The 20,258-nt window shown below is 43.2% G+C and overlaps 1 protein-coding gene across 4 annotated transcripts in view; it reads right to left on the bottom strand.

Moving 5' to 3' along the window:
• ADCY7 (adenylate cyclase 7) overlaps positions 1–20,258 on the bottom strand; it is a 621,989-nt gene that overhangs the window by 47,287 nt on the left and 554,444 nt on the right. For all 4 annotated transcript variants that reach the window (XM_085639173.1, XM_085639172.1, XM_085639171.1 and 1 more), the window contains 3 exons: positions 17,065–17,202; positions 2,834–2,905; positions 2,494–2,663 (listed from right to left, as the gene is read on the bottom strand). In XM_085639173.1, coding sequence (XP_085495299.1) covers positions 2,494–2,663; positions 2,834–2,905; positions 17,065–17,202 — 380 coding nt within the window. The remainder of the gene's footprint in view (positions 1–2,493; positions 2,664–2,833; positions 2,906–17,064; positions 17,203–20,258) is intronic.

Raw genomic sequence — 20,258 nt, 5'->3', positions numbered from 1 at the left:
AATACTACTGATCAATCTCCCTGCTCCCATTCCCAGTGAAGGTACTGGAAAGGATCATCGACAATCAACTCATGATACACCTGGAGCAGAACCAGCTACTCAAAGCCTCCCAAATCCGGCTTCAGCAGCAATCACAGCTCCGAAACTGCCCTGATCGCAGCCACCGACATCTGAACCCTATACAACCGAAGAGAAACAGCAGTTTTGATCCTCCTTGACCTCTCTGCAGCCTTTAACATCGTATCCCACAAAATGCTGATTAAAAGACTCCACCACAGCGGCATCTCCTTCTGTTTTTCTTCTATAGTTTGTCAATTTGGCAAAGACAGTGACCCAATCAGGTGGATCACTCCCTTCCTCACAAGAAGAACCCAGAGGATCCACCTCTCACCTTTCACCTCTGAACGCAAGGAGATCACCTATGGTGTCCCCCAGGGCTCATCCCTCAGCCCAAAGCTCTTCAACGCATATATAACCCAGCTGGCCAATATCATCCAATCCCAAGGTCTCAACATAATTTCCTATGCAGATGACACCCAACTCATCCTCTCATTCACCGACGACCCCACCACAACCGGAACAAACTTCCACAGATGCATAATAAACGTAGCCGGCTAGATGAAGAGCAACTGCCTGCAGCTGAACACAGACAAGATGGAAGTACTGATCTCTGCCAACAGCAGTAACACATGGAACAACTCCTGGTGGCCATCAGACCTAGGACCAGCACCCACTCCCTCCGACGATGCCACAAACCTTGGAATAATCATAGACAACAAGCTCACAATGAAATCACAGATCAAAGCCTTCTCCTCCGCCTGCTTCCTCACTCTGCACATGTTATGTAAGATCTTCAAGTGGCTACTCCTACACATGAGACACACCAAGACACAGGCCTTGATCACCAGCCGACTGGACTACGGCAATGCCGTCTATGTAGGAATCACAGCAAAGACTTGGAACAGGCTCCCCACGCACCTCCACCCAATGGCCTCAAGACCTGGATTTTCTAATAAGCGCCTGGGACCTGCAAGCGCCTGGATACCCTATCAGGTCTTAGCCACGCTTTATAAATCCTGATTGACTGATTACCTGAATGTAAATATTTTTCTGAGTGTTAAGTACACTGTCAGCCATTTTTTATTTATCATCCAAAGGGGTAAATGTGTTCTGGACCTCGGAATAGCACGTTGCATTTATTGCTATTTTTTTCTTTGCTATGTATTCTTGTAGGTCTAATGCTTAATCTGCCAGAATTTTTTCTCAAGCTGTTGTCATCTAGCAAATGATGTGTCACGTTACCCTTTGATGCTTTAATGACAATTATTCCTTTCTGCCAAAAGGCCTCTCTACAGTGCATATGCCAAAGGCAGTGCATGACATGGGGTTGGCAGTCTGTGAGGGGTTAGATGCAGGGCCTGGCCACAGGCCTGTCGTTAAGGCTAAATCCCCACTGCTGCACACAGCCGAAAGCTCAGAGCAGCATGAGGTTGGCTGCCTCTGGATGGGTTGCCAGGGCCTGTGTCCAACGCCCCTCCCTGCTGTGCACGGCTAAAGGCCATGCTCAGCATGGAGTTGGCTGCCTGCAGGGGTTGGAGGATTGTACAACAGGCTCTGTGGTGAACCCCCCGTAGCAGGCCCAAAGGCCATGCACATCTGGTTGGCTGCCTGCCTGGGGTTTGGATGCTGGGCCTGGCCACAGGCTAGACCTTGTAGCCAACCCACCACTGCGCACAAACAAAGGCCGTGTGCAGCATGGGGTTGGCTGCCTCCGAGTGGGTTGGCCACAGCCAGGCCCTGTGACCAGCCCACCGCTGCACAGAGCCATGCAAGGCGGGGGATTGGCTTTACGTATGGTAACAGATAATACTTTATGTTAAAAAAACAGACATTCACTGAAAAAAACAGAGGTTAAAGAAACTTTATAGTTGTGTGAGAATTTCAGTGACATCATTAAATTTTAAATGTACAAAACCATTGAAATTCCCAAGTATAGATAGCTCTGGTAACTATAACTCGTGCCCTATGGGAACTAGAACTCGTGCCCTCGCCGTGCACTACTAATTAACCCATATACTACATCACTTATGACATCTTCTATGATATTAATAAGATCACTGCGACATAAGCAATGAAATTATTGAGGAGAAAACTGTGCATGGCAGAGGTGTGAGTTATAGTTACCTTAGGGCACGAGTTATAGTTACCAGAACTAACTGTAACTGGTGAATTTCCATGGTTTTGTACATTTAAACTGTTACATTGTCACTGAAATTATCACCTAACTAGAACTTTAGTTTTCTCCATTTAACATATATACATAGAGAAACAGGGTTCCTATTGTGGTATTATGATATAGGTCGATATTACAATGCAGTGAAGAGGTGAATTGATAATATACGTGTACATTAATCCAGCCTCTTGCATGTTTACTCACTACACTTTCTATAAAATAGACCTGTGAATTAACAAAGACCCTCTCCAACGTCTCACCTGATGTTTCCTTGAGGTTCATCAGTTCTAAATAAGTTCTGATGGGTGCGAAAGATGACAACGTTGTAGAGGATGTAAGCGGTGGATAGAAGGAGTAGTTTGAGTTCGAAGCTCAATCGAAGAAACACTGAGCAAGCGATAAACCCCAATATGCAACTATAAATATAATACTGTAAAAGAGAGTTTAGAATAGTTTAGAATAGTTAATGAACAGCATTATTTCATTCACAAACAGGTTACAGGACGTAACAACTATACATTCTTGTTGTAGGCATATGTGTGCTATAATTGATGATTTTATTGTCCTCAGTTTCAGAACTTAAAGTTTTTTTCCACTCACAGGAACGCTTTGGCAGTCACTGTGGTTTTCTATGCTTGATCCGTTGCAGTTTTGAAGTGTCTGGTTCAGTGGCTAGAAAGTACAAAAGAGATCTGTCACTGGCACTGGATATAAGGTGCAATTAACATACACAATGAAGACATAAATAACAGGTTGTTATTAAGGTCTTTTTGTAACTATTGTTGGTTTATGGGAAAAGCAGCACTATGCAATGTTCTGGGCAGAGTGCCTTGGGAATGACGTGCTCTTTTAACCAGAAAGCCTGTCTCTGAACAGGTATCATCGGTGAACTGTCACCCATGCTGCTCAATCGAGCCGACCACGACCATTTTTAGGTCTGGGTTTTACAGCGGACCTGTCAAAAAAACGTATTGCTTACAATATACATGGAGTGGGCTTTGGGCTTGCCTCTATCTACCATTGTCTTTCTTCTAACACCCTTTTTCAGCCATTGGCTTGAGACTTGGCCAATCACGCCATGGCTCAGCCAAGTAGAGTATTCATCTCTCTTCTAATGCTTTTGACTGTGTTCTTCCACCTCCACTTGATTGTCTCTCCCTGAACTGCGTGAAGGAGTACTTTACAGCTATAGTCTTCTCTGTCGGCTCTTGCTGGCTCCCTATCCTGTGTCTCACTCTTTTAGGTTGATGCTGCACATGTCAGCACATTTAATCCAGACCTACTGACCATGCCAATGATTGTTAAGACTGTCAACAAAGGTGCAGAGCTGTCTATGACAATTCTTGTAGTTACGCTGATATTTTACCAACGTAATCTGAATAAGATTAAGTGTCTGAAGAACTTTCCATTAGCACTGTTCTTTAAATCAATTTCAATTTCTGAAACAGAGTCTATATACCTACTAGAATTCATTAGTTAATTTCCTCCACAAAACCAAGAAGGAAAAAAGAACAGAGCCTTGGTTTCTACTCTACATCTAATGTTTTCTCTGGGATTTTCAGTTACTGCCAAACGCTACATTGCACCGTATTACAGTAAATGTGCTGTGCCCAGCAGGGCCACAAACTTGCATTGACTCTGGGGACAGCACACAAGTGAAAGAGAGACTAGCGACTTGAAACGGCAGACGGCAAACTAGCCTGCATTCCATTGGGGCACAAAGATCCTGCTGGAGGTGAGTGCAGGGAGTGACTGCCTGTAGCAACCATGGGTCCCTATTTTTCCCCATTTGAGGGGACACACTGACTCCGTAACGAAATGCCAGCTCAATTCACAATGTAGGAGGGGTCGCACAAGCATATGCTGTCCTTTTGATAATACCAAAGTTCCCTGGGGTGCAAAAAGCAGGTGCACATGCCTACTGTGTCCCCAGGCACTTTTTGTAATACGGCCCCAGACAGAACTAGGTCCGTCATTACCAGCACAGGATAGAGAGTTATTGAGAGAGTTTGGCCACTATGTACATTCATCTAACTATTCAGTCTTCAGCTCTTCGAGTGATGCCAATGTGAAAAGAGAATACTCAGATTAAAGTTGGTTAGTGACAAGTGATAATGTGACAAAGCAAGATCTGAAACAGGTACAAAGGTCAGGTAAAAAGAAAGACGCACCCAGTTACGCTTTTATAATCTCCACAGCTTAAATGCAGTTCACTTGCGAATATTGTTTTACCTTATGGGATCAATGTAGTCACCTATGCGGATGACACCCAACTGGTTCTGTCTTTGAATCATCCTCAGAACACCTTACTCTACCTTGATGTATGTTTAGAAAAAGTGGCAGAATGGATGGATTTCTGTCTTAAGCTAAATGGAGACAAAACTGAGCTGATGCTTCTGGGCAATACACGCACTTCAGGGTTGGGACTGGTGTGGCCAATCGGTTTTGGTTCTCCTCCTGCCCCTAAGGCAATGATTAAAAGCCTTGGCATGTGGCTTAACAAATCTTTTAAATGTGACCATTAAGCAGTGAAATTAGCAGCCACATGTTATGGCATGCTTAGAATGCTTTGTAAAATCCTACCTTTGCTTCCTTTAACCGCTAGGAGACTGATGGTCCAGGCCTTGGTTTTTTCCCTCCTGGACTACGGTAACTCCCTCTATGTAGAGGCCCCAAAGACAACTACAAGAAAGATGCAAATAACACAAAATTGTGCAGCCTGGATGCTACTCAGCATTCCCAGAACCCAATTGGCAAACCAAGCACTGAATACCCTACACTGGCTGCCAATAATTGAAAGAATAAAGTTTAAATCCATATGTATTGCCCATAAGACACTCTAGGGTAAAAGTCCCCCAATCATCCACTCCCTTATTTCTTATTATCACCCTAGAAAAAGGCTGCGTTCAGCGATTTATTTTTGTCTGTAGTACCCTGTATAAAAAAGGAAAGATATGGAGGGCGCTCCTTTTCATACAATGTTGCTAAGCTTTGGAATGCCCTCCCTCTCTATTTGTGCTTGGTGACACAGCATCTTCCCTTTCTGAAGCTACGTAAAACCAGAATATCGTACCCTAACTATAAGCTCTCCTTACTGCTGTTGTTGTGCGACACTACTAGCGCTGGGATGCCTTCGGGTAACCATGCGCTTTACAAGTGTTTCATAATAAATGCAGTAACTGTTTTAGAAAGACTAGATCATGTGAGATTATCCAGATATTTATCATTTTCGTGGACACATGACTGAAGTATGAATTCCTTGGGGTAAAGAAAGACACACTTGGTAGCCAAGAACTGACAATGTACTTGTGAACCCCAAATACAGTAGATTTATCAATGAATTTAGAAAGCATGCACAGAATTATTCAGACTCTGACAGGCTCTGCTGTGTCAGATGTTAGTGCTGCCCATACATTCCAAAACACATACGTGACATGATCGTGCGTTTAGCACGTTTCTTACATGGTTCATTGATAATGAAAATTTTACATTCATCATTAATATTAAAGAGTGCATTGACAGTAACATTTGAGAAAATACTTGTGTGTGTTTTAATCATGCAAATATACCTGTTAATTGAAGTCTTAATGAATTTAAACCCATTCTAACTTAATAGTGAAGATGAAATTCAACTTTTATAGACGTGTGCTATACTACATGACTAATATTTAATGGCTTGAAAACTTGATGGAAACCATCCTGATATGTAGAATGTGATTTTACCTAAAATGATAAAGTTTATGTAATGTGTGCACTAATGTTATACATATATGCATTTAAATGTAGTTCTTTGCCATACTTAAACTAGATTAAAATAAAGATTTCCTGCATGCCACATGTAATACGAATTTAACACAATGTGCTAGAAACTTATATTCAATTGTGTTTAAATGTGCCCATGCGTCTTAAATGTGCACCATTCGATCTGTCTTGACAATTTAGGTCTGTATTTCACCATGCTGCATTTCATAAAATATTTTTTCCATTTTCAGCTAACGTGACATTTCTTGCAGGTATTCACATGAATTGTTAGTTTAGAATAGATACATTACTGTATGAGAGATAGAGGAGAGAGCCTGAGAAGACTACCTTGACGAAAGTACATGGGGAATCAGAGCGCTAACTGAAAGGCCTATTCAGCAATGTGTCAAAACTGCTACCAGCGTGAGAAGGAGATGTTGTTCCCATATCCATGTGTGATTTTCTCGGGATGTTGTAGTCTGCAACCTGAGAAATGGATGAGAACAATGGACCCCTGATGACACGTATAAGACTTTGTGAGATATAACATAGTGTTCACCCATCAGACTTCAGAGCTACTTTACTGAATCCTTCTGCAGACTTTATGCAGATCTCTCTTGTGGATTCCTTGTAGACACCTTCCATGTTTCCCTACTACCTGAATGGAGTTTGAAAGGTTTAGACCGCAATGTTTTCTCTTAATTCTATCCTAAGTGTGGCTCAGACTCACACTTATTCCCAATGCACTGTAGACTCTTGGATGAGCTTCTGAAATGCTAACCCCTTTTTACTTGATTTGCTTTCTCTTGTCTTAAATTCCTTGATGGAAATTCCCTGCTCTTAAGATCTTAGGTTCCCGAACCATCCACGTGACCTGGACTTGGGAGATTTAGATTACTAATGTATAGGTGACAGAGTCTTAGACTATTTTCTGAGAAACAAATATTGATGCTGCTCTTTTATATTGCTTTTACTCAGTGGCGGCTGGTGACATTTGAAAGTGGTGAGGCGTAAAACAATGGGCCTACTGCAATGTTGCGAGCGAACGCAAACCACCTACGGGGATTCGGGGGGTTCTCCCCCGTGAACATTTTTAAAAAAGAGTGGGCAAATGGTGCATTTTCAAGCAAATTTGAGATAGCAGGAAGGTTAATAAAGCAATTGTGAATCTGTTCTAACAAAGACAGTAAATGGCTCAGCTCTGGTCGAGTTCTTCCTTTTATTTGTTAACTTGCCCACATATAGTCTCATACATTCCCAGCACCATCACTATCTTTTGTCTCCATCTATTCACCTTTCTTGCCATCCGTCCATCCATCTTTCTCTCCATCACCCATCCATCTTTTCATCTCTCCTTTTCTCCCGTCCTTCCTTCCATCTCTCCTTTCCGCCCAGATCTCTGCTCCGAACCCTTGAACCTGCCTAGTTATGCTGTGAACTATGTAAAATAAATATTTTGAACAAGAGATCCGCTAGGACACAACACAGCGACTGCCCAAAATGCCCAACATGCCAGACTGGGTATCAGGTTCAGGTACAATTTAACACCTACACATCAGTTTCTTTTGGGGGGCCAGGTAAGAATGGGTTTTAAAAGCTGTGGTGACCTTTTAAAAAGCAGTAAAGTTTTGACATCAGCCATAAGTCTGCACTTTGTAAGTCAGGTCTCGTAGTGCACAGTGGCGAGTGCAGAAAGGCGCCGGTGTGTGTGTGTGCACAGACGTGTAGGCCTATGCGTTATTACAATGCAGCGTAGAACCCAGCAAGTCTTCATTAACAACCACTTTTCCAGACGCTTGAATAATAAAAACAAATCTTTTACAGTCACTTTTCTTTTCTTTTAATTCCACAAGCACAACTAATTAACCCACTCGTTGCCAGGGAAGTACAAGTTTGCTGTATGCGATCTCTTTGTGTTTTGTGTGTCTGGCTAGGGTTTCATCTCAGGGATTTCCTTTATGGCGAAAGGAATCCATACACTAATTTGCTGATCCCACTACAAGGTAATGGTTATCCGTCAGCGTCCTCCCTCCTCCACCCCCAGCAAACACCCTCACACCCAGAGAAGAGAGGCACATGGGAAAATCACGTTTTAATCACTTCTGTTTAGAGTGACAGTATTTTTCTCTACAGAGCTGAGTCTTTCATGTTTCGCAGCGTAACCGCCGCATGCCAACCACTAATATAGAAGGCCAACTCCCACATGGATACATGGTTCAGCGCAGGCCTACTTCCCCAGACTGTACATTTCTGTTACCAGGGTTTCCATGTCAAACTTGTAGCGTTTGTGTGAAATATGTACCCACGACAAATGGCCACAGCATATTGGATTTGACATGCCATATCAGGTCAAATGGACATAGTTCCTGTCTCTGATATAGTTATCGACACAATGTGGCTCTGGACTTCTTAGCCTGAGATGAAAATGAAACACAACTCTGGCTCCAGTAATTAGATATAAATATTAGCGACTTTGAAATCCTATTTTAATGCTCAGAGACACAGGATTGTGGATACTTAACTTGCACCTCAAAGGAGTGGAGTATTCCTAGTTTCGAAACATTAACAATAGATCAGTCAGTGACAAGAATAGAAGTAGAATACCTTGAACACTTCACAAGCACAATGGCGGTATCTGAAGCAGCAGCAGTAACCTGCCCATAACCCGTCTTCTTCTGGATCTATGGTGTAATGTCATTCAGGGGGGCCCGGAGTCTCGTCATGGGAATGGGAGAGGGCAAGGCATTCACGCATTTGCAAATTCCAAAAAGTTGTACGCTTGGCAGGCCACACATCAGGCTTTGAGGCTCGGGCCGAACACGAGGTCACTAGGTCTCGCAATCGCAGCCGGCATGACGGGTGGGGGAAATGGGGTCGTCACGGGGGAGGCAGGAGGCTTTATTTAGGAATACCAAGGAATTGGTAGAATCGAAGAAAGTGTGAACAGAAAAGGGAAAGGCACGTGGAAAAATGAAAATGTGCATGTTTCTCTTTGAAAAACGGCAACGTTTCACTGTGATGCAACAAACCTGTAAAGTGCTTCATTTTTGCAGCCTAACCAGACCCCCAAGCTTCAAAACCAATCGTCAGGATAACATACCATGCGCAGTGACAGAGACGCCATGCTCACCTGCTTGAAACACGATTCTCGTACATAATGTTTTTCAAACATAGTAGTCGCATAACTATCACACATTCTAGAACCACACTGCAAGCAGGCAAAGCGCACAGTAGTAAGCCACCCAGATTGCTCCATCAGGAGCAAATGCAGAGCCCCTTCCTGTCCTAAAATGTGTCGTCCGAAGCAGAAGGCGCTGAGATGCAAAATCCAACATCCCTGAACAGAGATCACACAAGTTCCCTTTAATCCGCTTTACAGACCAGAGACAGACACCAATGCCCTCAGCGCTGTAGTAAAAATAAACATTTGATGTAGGAAGACCTGCAGATGGCTGGAGTTGTATGCAACAGCCACCCTACTGATACCATGATCAGGGGTTTAATTAAAAAAAAATTAAATAAAACTCACCGTCCCTCGCGGCGCGCCACCTCATATGGGTCCCGACTCCCGCCGTCCTGCATTTTGAAATTCTATCACCTCCAGATCTCATCGTCATCACAGGCAGCCTCCCTCCCTCCACCCTCCGCCAATCACACCGCTGCAAGGCGCAGCGGAGCGCTCCCCACCCAGGTCATTTTCTCTATGTAGGCTGCGGCATGTAGCAGCCTACATAGAGAAAAAGGGAGAGTGGGCGGTCCTGCTGAGGGCAGGGGGGGGGGGAGTGGCTTGCCCACTGTTGTGGGTATTGACTGCTGGGACGGCCCCAGGGCCGACCCAGCAGTCAATACCCACAACCCACTCCCCCCTGCCCTCAGCAGCACCGCCCACCCACCTGCACCTAACCAGGCACTCCGCAGTGCGAGAAGCAGAAACATGAAATGGTTGTTTTTACCATTTATGGTTCGGCCTTCTCGCACTGCGAGAAAGCAGTGGGGCAACACCCCCACGCCCCAAAGGGGGAGCTGCCACTGCTTTTACTGAACCTATTGTTTGTTTAATACTGGTCCACCTCAATTTCTTTAGGAGGTTGGAACTTCCCATTGTTATCTTGTACCTTTACAGCATGGTCCTAAGAGTTGTGTATTTGAACTTGATTATTAATCTGTAATAAACCTTCTTAAACTTGGCTACTGATTCCTGGTCCTCATTTTGTAGCCAAATGGGTTGCACTACTAATTGAATTGGATTGAAGGTAAATGCTTACTTTCATCACCTCTCAGTTGAGTTAAAAATGTGCATTGGAGGACCAATGGTAAGTAAGTGGGTCCAGAAAACGCTGGATCAATGTCAAGCAAAGATCAAAAGTTCTGATCTTCAGTTCAAAAGGAGGCATCCTGTTGACCGAATTTTCTAGTGAGTGTGGTTGAAATATGACGTGCTTTGCTGAGCATAAATATTCTTAATTTTTACCAAATCTGGACCCTTTCACTGGAGGAACGTGTCTACACCTCTTTGTGAAATCTGGTAATTGGAGCAAGCTGCAACCAACAATTACATTTTTTTTTTGGGAAATCAATCAACTCCCCAAACGAGCTGTGCATCAGTAAGAAATGGTCAAAGAAACATTTTAAATCCTCAACAGAATATTTTTAATACTTTTAAAAATACTAAAACAGTAAAATATTTAAGGCTTATTAAATATTTTAAACACTTAATATTTGTTTTAATACTTTCAGCATCAAGATGACTAGTATAGATACCTTTAGCAGGAAATGTCTTCCTTTTCTGTAATGTTTTAGCTAGGTTTGACTGTAGAGTACATGACATGGTTCTTGTATGTTCGATTCCTCTTCATATTTTGGAATGTATGATCTATGAGTATTCTGTGGTGAAGATCCTGTCCCTGGCAGTTGGAATAAGTCTATTGATCTGAAGGTGGGCTTTGCGTTACATTGCATGTACCAGCAAACTAAAGAATGATATGAATATAGCTATGAGACTATAGACTGACTACGGTCTACTGCGGCATCCTGACTTCAACTATCACACCAGCAATGAGGAAAACATCTAGATTAAGGCCACAAGGCAAGTAGCAAGAAAACAGCCATAAAGACAAGAGGTCTGCAGTAGCCAAAAGCAATTACATAGACGAAATTGGAAACCAGAGGACAAGATTTTGCCAGCTTCATGAAGCACAGGAATCGATAGAGAATGTGCATTCATCTGATTGTGTGCACCAGGAGATTCTGGTCTGAACACTTGCAAAAAGGAATAAAGACTGAATTTGCAGTGAGGTGCCACAGCCAGAAAGACAATGTCACCTGAGGCATTACAGAGAAGTGTGGGAGCACTCCATGTTCATTTAGTGATATCCTACTAGAGGAGACCGTCCATGAGGGGAAGAGGAGGATAACAGGAACTCGTGTTCATTTATTGGTTATATGTGAACTTTCTGTCTCTTGTAGTGACTGGTACTCAACATTTCTTTTATATTTTGCATTTTGTTTCCAAGTGCATCCACCTTTGATTGCAGCTTACTAATGATGTGAATGCGGTTCAAATAGGGGGTGGCACAGCAAGAGTCTGCAGATAGAGCAGAGTTTTCTTGGCTGCTTTTTTGTGCTAGAGTGCTCAAATGGAGGGGAACAGGACCTTACAATGATCTTTGTGGGGGAGAGCAGAAATCTATGGTCCGAGACAATAGTGGGCTACACACGTTGCCATGTATGTGGGCAGCTTCGGCCCAGCCTACATTTCTAAGTTCAATGAGAATCCAATCACTGAAGTAGAAAGACTGGCCAGGGTGTCAGATCTCTCTGTTAACATTAGATCAAGCTTTGCGTCAAAATGTGACCATGTTTTGTTTGCGGTATGGAAGAGTGAAGGGTCTGAATGTGGTTCCTCTGGTGCTAACAAGTGGTGAAAGATGAATGTGGGGGGAGGTGTCAAGGGGGTATTGATGTGCTATCTTGTAGAGATTTGCACTTTCCGCCCTATCTGTCTTCAGAGCGACCATGGGCAGGGACCAGAGATACATGTGTGGGGGGAGTGGAATTCCGCATCAGCGGGTCCCCTGGGGACAATGCCCTGCTGGTCAATTCCCCTGGTTGCAGGGGGAATTAGAGGGGTGGGAGGAACATCCCAGGACTTGATAGGGATCAGAAGCTCAGGAGGGGGAGTCCAGTTTGTCCTGCAGCCCAAGTATGTAAGTGGCTCATAGGGTAGCAACCCTCCTTTTTCCTCATGTTGGTGTGTCACGCACCATTGCATCAGTTTTGGCACTCGCCCATATAAGCACAACCCAAAGCCAGCAACAGCTATTTGTTTGTAACTCTGCTCTGCTGGTACATTTTGACCAAATATGTTAATTAACTTATTTATATAGAAATGTATATATTTTTTAAATATTAATAAACGTAAAAATACATACATCTTTCATCTTCAAATATTAGTAGGTATTAGCTGCTAATGTTAAATAACTGGTCAAAAAAAGGCAGATCAACATTTTCACACTCCACTGTTCACTCTGTATGAATGCACAATTAAGCTCTGTTAATGCAACAGTCAGTAGTGCTGACTAACAAAAACAAGCATTGGCATAGCCAATAGCTCTCGCCTTTGGGACCTTATAAGTGTTTAGCCATGCAAGAGTTGATGTTGTTGCACCAAGGATATTGTGCTGCATAACTAAATACTTATAAGGTCCCAAAAGCGAGACCTATTGGCTATGCCAAAGCTTTTTTTGGGTAAGTAAGAGGGCTGGCAATAATTTAGGGCTGTAAAAACCGGAAGCTGTCCAACATGTCTATCTAAATCATTGTTTCTGGCTGCAGGTTTATTTTATGTATTTGTTATTTTGGGTAGGCCTAGGAAAAAATGTGATTACTCCAGCACAATTTAAGAAATTCCTGGATTTCAGATCATGCAACATTTATGGAATATCTCGAAATTTTAGCATGGTGTGGTTTTCTGTAACTTTTTTCTTTTAAGTCAGTTCGCACCTTGGGTAAAAAAGTCTTGTGAGTTACCAGCAGGTGACTGGTTCGAGCGGAAAACGTAGAATTTTATTTTGTGTGTGAACTAGTCTCCGGCTGATAAAACAATGTGATTTTGTACACCCTTAGTGGTGTGTAGGCATTTTCTTTTGATTTTTCGGCATGGGAGATTAGTGATTTGCCCAGAATCACAGGATGCTGAAAGGACGACAAAGCTCTAACCTGGTTTCCCAGTAGGCAGCACTGACTGTGCCCATTCCCTTGAGACAGATTCCCCCTTTGGCATCCCTGTAGTCTAAGGGATATTTCACAACGGATCCCTTTAGAGGGCCCAGGCAGACATTTCACTGCCATTTACAGTCGAATAATGACCACTTTCCTGTTGTGACCCCAAATGCATAGCTGTTCATAGCTCGCAAAAGACCTTACAGTGAGTCTGTACAAACCTAAGCAGCATGTCTGTGCAAGATAGAACTACCCAATCTGCAACCGCAGGCCACTCTTTTCTGTCAGCTGTCAGATAGGCCGCTTTTATTTTGGTGCCCGGGTCTATTCACTGCCGACCACGCATGGCGAGATGTTATTCCTACCACCGGCTCAGCTAAAACAGTGTCTGGTCTGCAGAAACCGAAATCGTAGGGGGGGCCCCCAACCCCATGGCAGATCAGGGTTAAAAGCACAGCAGGTGTAGGAGAAAGCTTGCTCATGAATGGAAGCCCCAGGGCAGCAGCGGGACACGTATATTGCGTTACCCAGTTAGCGCGCACAGCCCACAATGCACCTCTGAGAGCCCCTGGGGCGGGACACGCCCTTGCTGCTCATCCAGTGCAATAATGACAAACCATGTCAAATGGGGAGTTCTGAGAGAGGCCCTACGATGAACGGCAGGAATTTTTCCTGTGGGTAGCGGAGGTTGGGGGATGCAAGGGTCCGGGGACATTCAGCAGGTCTGTTGTTACTAAATTGCTAAGTTGGCCCCTCAATAATGTATGCAGCGCACACCTGGCTTCACAGAAAGGTATTGTTTTCACATTCCTTTTCGAGCGAAGCGTGTTGTATCTCCCCGTCAGACTAAGGTGCTTTATGTGGGCCAGAATTTCAAGGGAAACCAACATAGTTTGCTGCGAGACAGCTTGAAGGTGGATTAACTTGCAAACTCAGCGTGCACTCTGATGGGCTTAAGTTCTGTTTACGTCCAGGCAGCCACACGTTTAAATAACTTTTAGCTCCTGATAAAAGAGAAAACGCACACTTATTGAAGAAAAGAACGAGGTGCCATTTGAAAGGATTAAAACGAGCACGGATGATGATGATGATGATGAAGTCCGGGGTGCCGGGCTGCTTTAAAAAAAAAAAGGAAAAAAAGCCTGGGAGTGGTGAGTGCGCGCGCTTGTGCCCGCCGCTGCACGTGAATAACAGAGGGCATGCTGCGCGCCGCTGTTCATAACGGCAAGGCATAGGCGTATACATTTCCTGGGAAAGGTGGGACATGCACCCACCTTTGCCCAAATGCGTGCTGTCTTCGAACGCAAAGCCCAATAGAAAAAAAGCTAAAAAAACACCACGCACGAGCGTGTAACAAATTCAGATTGATTCCAAGAGGTTGTTTTCCTAGAGCAGCGCATGCGCGCTGTGCTAGGCTCAACCTGAAAATATATGGCATGGCCAATACAGGGAATACACTCCAACACCCCAGCTAGGTGCCTAGAACAAGGGCGTTCACATCAGTGCTCGAAAAACAGTCTGTAGGTTTATACTATAAAATGGAGACCATACAACCTTTTTTTCTCGAGCTGTGTAAGGAAAAGAAATGTTTATCCCAAGAAACAATTGCCATTTTTGTTTAGTTGTACTGGTGTGAATAATGTATTCTCGCCTATTAAAACCCATTTGTATAACACATTGAGAACTGGGCTGTAAGGAAGCTTTCTGGTTTGTGTTACTCTAAACTAATCAGTACATCTGTAGAAAAATTGCTCAATTAAACGTTGGTTTAAGATTTTTTTTTAATTAAGGTATGCTGTGGTAAGAATCATATCGTATATATTTCAGTGTACGTCTAATGAATCTGCATTTATACTAGAAAAAACACACATGTGCAATGAAGATTTGAATTGAGAAATTAAGATGAAAAGGTTTGCCCCACTAGTATGGCATTCGCTCCTCTTAACCCGTTCCCTTTACTCCAGTGGTAGGAAACTCTTACATTATTTCTAGTAACATTGTTCGAAGAGTCGCAAAAGCTGACCAAAGTTCTCTTCCCTATGTTTGATTTATATAGACAAAAGTTTTGACTGCTCTGGAGTCCCTTCTAAACTGTGCCAACGTAACCAGTGTTACAGATTACAGCCCAATCCCATACAAGAGGGCATTCAAGCATGCCACTTTGAAAACTATTATTGCACCAATTTGCAAACATTTAACTTCCTCCCTCTCCTCAGACAAAAACCATGGGTAAGGTGGGTTCTCCCGCATAGACGGAGTAAAAAGTTTTTTTTTACATGAATAAACAAAACTGCCATGAAGGGAAAAAGCAAATAAAATAATTCTGCCACTTGGACCTTTGCATGCAAAAAGGTAAAACAATTGTTATAATCAGACTGTGTGTTCTCATTTATTGCTGGGAATTGTGGATTATAACTAAAAAAGGCCATTCACATAACTAGCCTGCCCAAAGAATTTGCTGTTTTCCCACTTCTCTTCAATGGTCAATAGCACCAAGAGCTGCGAGAGAGTAGTGAGCACTTTACAAGGCAGCCAATCAGAGTCCTTTTGAGAGAGAGAACATGGCCGACGTTCCTGAAACCCCATGGCTTGGCCCTCAGACACAGGGGAAGTGGATATGTACTGGCAAACAATGGGCATGGCTCATCCATTCTGGTGAGGTTCCTTCTCACTTCAACTTCACAACAAGCGCTGGAGGAAGACTGGCAGTGAGAGGAGAGTGTTAGAGAAGGTGCCTCGACTTTAAATGAACGCTACTAGATTTTCAAATAGATTTTAACATTTATAATTTTGCACTGTTGTTGAAATGCTTGCACATTTCGAGGCCAACAGTTGTGGTTGATTTGTAGGTAGTTATTCACAACTTTCATCTAGTGCCCATCTATATGATTTCTATTTACAATTGTGGGGTAATCTCCATGAAGTAAGCCTAATATTTTGTGGGGTGCTCTTTGTTGTTTTATACAATGACTTTCTCCAGGTAAGTCACACAGTTCTGATTACATGATTGAAATCAGGTTAGGGCATGAGAGGAAAATCAAGTGGTGACGAGAACGATGAAGTGGGTTTGGTTTTCTCGAACTATTTATTATTGATTTTTTCTATCTCTGATTTTCAGGACAGTTTTTGCTTCTTTCTATGTGTTATAGTGGTTCTGTGGTGCGGCTTATGTGCTACGGTTTGTCATTACACCTTTTTCTTATGAGTAAGGCTTTCTGGACAAAAGTGGCTGCTCTTAAGACCAGTTTAATGCCATCTCCATCATATGGTATGGTGGCAATGATAGCTAGGTCAGAGCTCGCATTAACCCACTCTGTCCCTCACGCTGGTCCACACGGAGCTCTGATGTGCCGCTGCAGCCTGTGACATGTATGACAAGCAACATGTGAGCCCCTGGAACTCTCTGAGGCCTGGGGTAGAGGAACATTGGTACCCGTCACCCTGCATCCAGGGAGCACAGGTAACACTTCGATTACTCTGTCCTTCATGCACATACTTCTCCCCTCCCCCACATCCCAGGGACAACAATATTGAGAACCAATCTGGGGTGCCTCATGTCTACTGTGAGGTGGACCCAGGGATTTTGGGGTGCAAAAAAAAATCTAATTAGAGTAGAAAATTTACAAAAAACCTGTTAGACATACCCATTGGATAACTTTTTGAACTTAACTCTTTTTTTAGACCTTCACATCCAACAAAGAACCATTCAGTAATTAGAAAAACATAACAGGAATATTGTTAAAAAGAAAATGACAGTACCTTTCTATTCTTGAAGGAGACGGTCCAAGAGAAGCATGCATTTCAAATACAACAACATTACAATGAACCAGTGGCTGTCTATTTTCTAAGACTTGCATCCCAACACTCACCAGATTAAAAATGGCGATTATCAGCAAGGCACCAATGGTAATGACGGTGAGCGGCAGTCTGACGCATGGAATCGTTTCCACTTTTTCTGGAAAACCATCTAAACATTGAGCGATGCTTGACTTCTTAAGACAGGAGCTCTGCCGGGAAAATAGAGAAAGTAGCAGGGACAAAGCAAGTGAGCCAACAAGTTTAGTTAAGTAGAGAGGGCTGGTTCTTGTGCAGAGCTTGTTACATTAGAGTTCCTCGAGGCACACAATGGCAGGCATGTCAGAGATGTAGCATACTCCTAGCTCTCTGGTAGATATCAATCAATCAGTCAATAAGTCAATAAAAGAAATGATTTTACTGAGCTATATTTTACAAGAAAGGTAAATGGAAGATTAGAAATATTGGTAAAACCAAAGGGTTTGGCCTTGGCAAGCTGGAGCAATGGTTAATTATTTCATGCTGGCATATACCACAAAAATAAAAAATGGAACAGAGAAAATATACCCGTAAAACATTCACTGATGCTCTGCTTTGCTAGGATTGTCTTTTTTAAGAAGCCTTGCACTTGTGCGATGCATTTTCCTATTATTATCGATGAAGGAGACAATGAATGCCACCTAACCAAGCACTCAAACTACAGGCACCTATAATGCTTACAATGCTGCTTGAGTACTTCACAACAAACTTTAAGTAGTAGTGGTGGCAAAATAAAAAAACTATAGTTAATGTTAATATATAAAAATAAACATAATAAAAAGCTTTCGTAGTTGGAGGGAAGGGTTTTCATGCAGAGCTAGGGGCAATTAGTTGGGAGGTGAGTTCATTATTGCATGGTAGTCCCGTAGTTTACAGGAATACAGAGAAGTCCTGTATGAGCTCCACCCTCCCTTCTACTGTTTCTATCTTCCACTCCACTCCACACACCAACATCTGATTACATCATTCACTCTCAGCATTCCAGACTCCAGTTCTGAAATACAGATAATGGGGACATCCAGGGTACTACACAACAGGGCTTTAAGTGGGATGAAAAAACTTGGGGGGGGGGGGGAGCTTAGGGGGGTCTCTCAAAGGGGCGTGGCCAATGTAATTAGGGCGTGGCTTAAAACACGTAAGCTAAAAATCCGTGCTTAGCATAGTGTGCCGCCAGACTTGTATTTTGCTGTTTCTGTCATTGCATCTAGATATATGATACAACAAGTAACATCATACCTACAAGCCAGGACTATTGGCTTTGTCAATGGTTGTTAGTTGGATAAGATAAATAAGCAGCAACTATGGCGTCTATATAATATTGAAAAAGCTTCCACTTAAAGCCCTGGTGACATCACGACAATGTTGCTGCGCCTGAGTTTCAAAAGAGAAGGCAAATCCAGAGAGAAAATTACTCTTTAAAGGAATTCCCTCCCCTACAACGCTCACCTGGCAGGACGTCAGGCCGTAACTTCTCCACTAGTGAGAAGTGAGCAGCGCACATCGATGTGCCAGGGTACAAAACAGAGCCCGATAGAGACCCGTTTTGAAGCTCCCTTTAAAAAACTGCCGATGCTCAGCACCGGTGAGACCCGGCCCACTTAAAGCCCTGCTACACAATCAAAATTTGAACCAGCTGTGGGGCTTAAAACAAAGGAACAATTGTAAGGCAGATGTGAAGAGTGTGCACAGGATTTCCCGTTTGCAACCCCTAAATACAGTCGTAAATCTGGCCCTAAGTCCCTGGCAGGTATCTAGAGGCGCTGAGTAGCTGTGTGTTACATCCACATCCCTACTTGCAGACTCTTGAGGGCCTCAATTAGGGGAGACTGCATTTTAGATGGTATAAGGCAGCCCACTGCTCTTCTAAACTCTGCCTTCTCCAGCTGATATAAAGAACCAGTGTATGAAGTTATTTGTACGTTGATAGCACAAAGGCAGCCACTGATATCTAGAAGGGGAGAACTTTGGTGATACTCTTGTAGATTCCAGCTATAAACTACACCTGCAAATGTACTCTTACAAGCTCATGCAATAGTTTATTCGGGTACATAACCATAGGTAACCCCTGCTCAAAAAAAGGTTTTGGTTAAATGTGTTTTTACTGTGGACAGTCGGAAGTCATTCTTCATTCTGTGCACTGTGCGATTGGCGCCTTATAATATATTTAATGTGGGTTAGGTTTAAGTTTCCTCTTCGGAATGTACAGCAGTGCATTTCATGAGATGGCGGCACAACCCAAAAGGTTTGTCACAGCTTTTGCCACAATCGGATTAGCTCTCACCGATTTTGGAGCAATAGATTAAAAAATATATAAAAAGCATAAAAGACGTATAATTTAGAATGGAGCTACCCAGCAGGAAATTGTAGCTGCTGAGTCTATCAAATAAACCTCCCTTTTTCTCAAAAAGTACGCGATGGGGAAAAGACGGGGAGCAATGGTGGAACGGGTGGAGGGAAAAATGAACGGCCACAGGAATGACTTGGAGCAGGGAGGTGTTTGGGATCAAAGGTGGCGGCAGCGTGGGGTTAAAAAAAAGAAAAGCTGAGCAGGATAGGGAGTAGTGGTGGAAGCAATGGATGAGCCTGGGTGGGGAGCTACATGGAAAGCGCTGAGGATGCTTGTGAGAGTGAAGCAGCAAACAGGGAAGCAGGCAAAAAAGTGCATGCGCTCCTAGGGAGTGCTAAAAGAAAAAGGTAATTCCCTGATAGGCTTAGATGAATACAAGTCATCCAATCAAAAGAACGGTAAACAAGCTAGGTTTATAGTAAGGGACAAACACAAGAAGAGGAATGAAAGCCATTTGTCAGAAAATTAGACTGACATAAAAGCCAACCAGTGCCCTGATCCAAGCCTACTCTGAGCATTGGTGTTGTGCTCAAAAGTTCTTCGACAACAAACAGCTAAAAAAACACCTGTAGGCACAACCTGAAAAGTAATATATTTTACCCAGAACCCATTCCAAAATGTGTATCCCATGGGAAAGAAAGAAGTGCAACGGGGCCAGCTAAGTCATAGGTCCCATTGATAAATCCCATGGGAGCAGGCAGTCCCTTTGGAAGGGTTTCATCCCAGGACAATAGTTGACCACAGGGCAGATGGGAAAACCCTATTGTGGCAAACACATAGAAGGATCTAACAGTAATATTGACAGTAAAAGGACAGTGAGTAACCAAACACAGTGTAGACTGGGGTCCCCCGTAATTAGGTTATCTGGAACATAAAGATGGG

This window comes from Triturus cristatus, chromosome 12 (genome assembly GCF_964204655.1).
Source record: "Triturus cristatus chromosome 12, aTriCri1.1, whole genome shotgun sequence".
Classification (NCBI taxonomy): Eukaryota; Metazoa; Chordata; class Amphibia; order Caudata; family Salamandridae; genus Triturus; species Triturus cristatus.
This window is presented reverse-complemented; position numbering and strand designations above follow the sequence as displayed.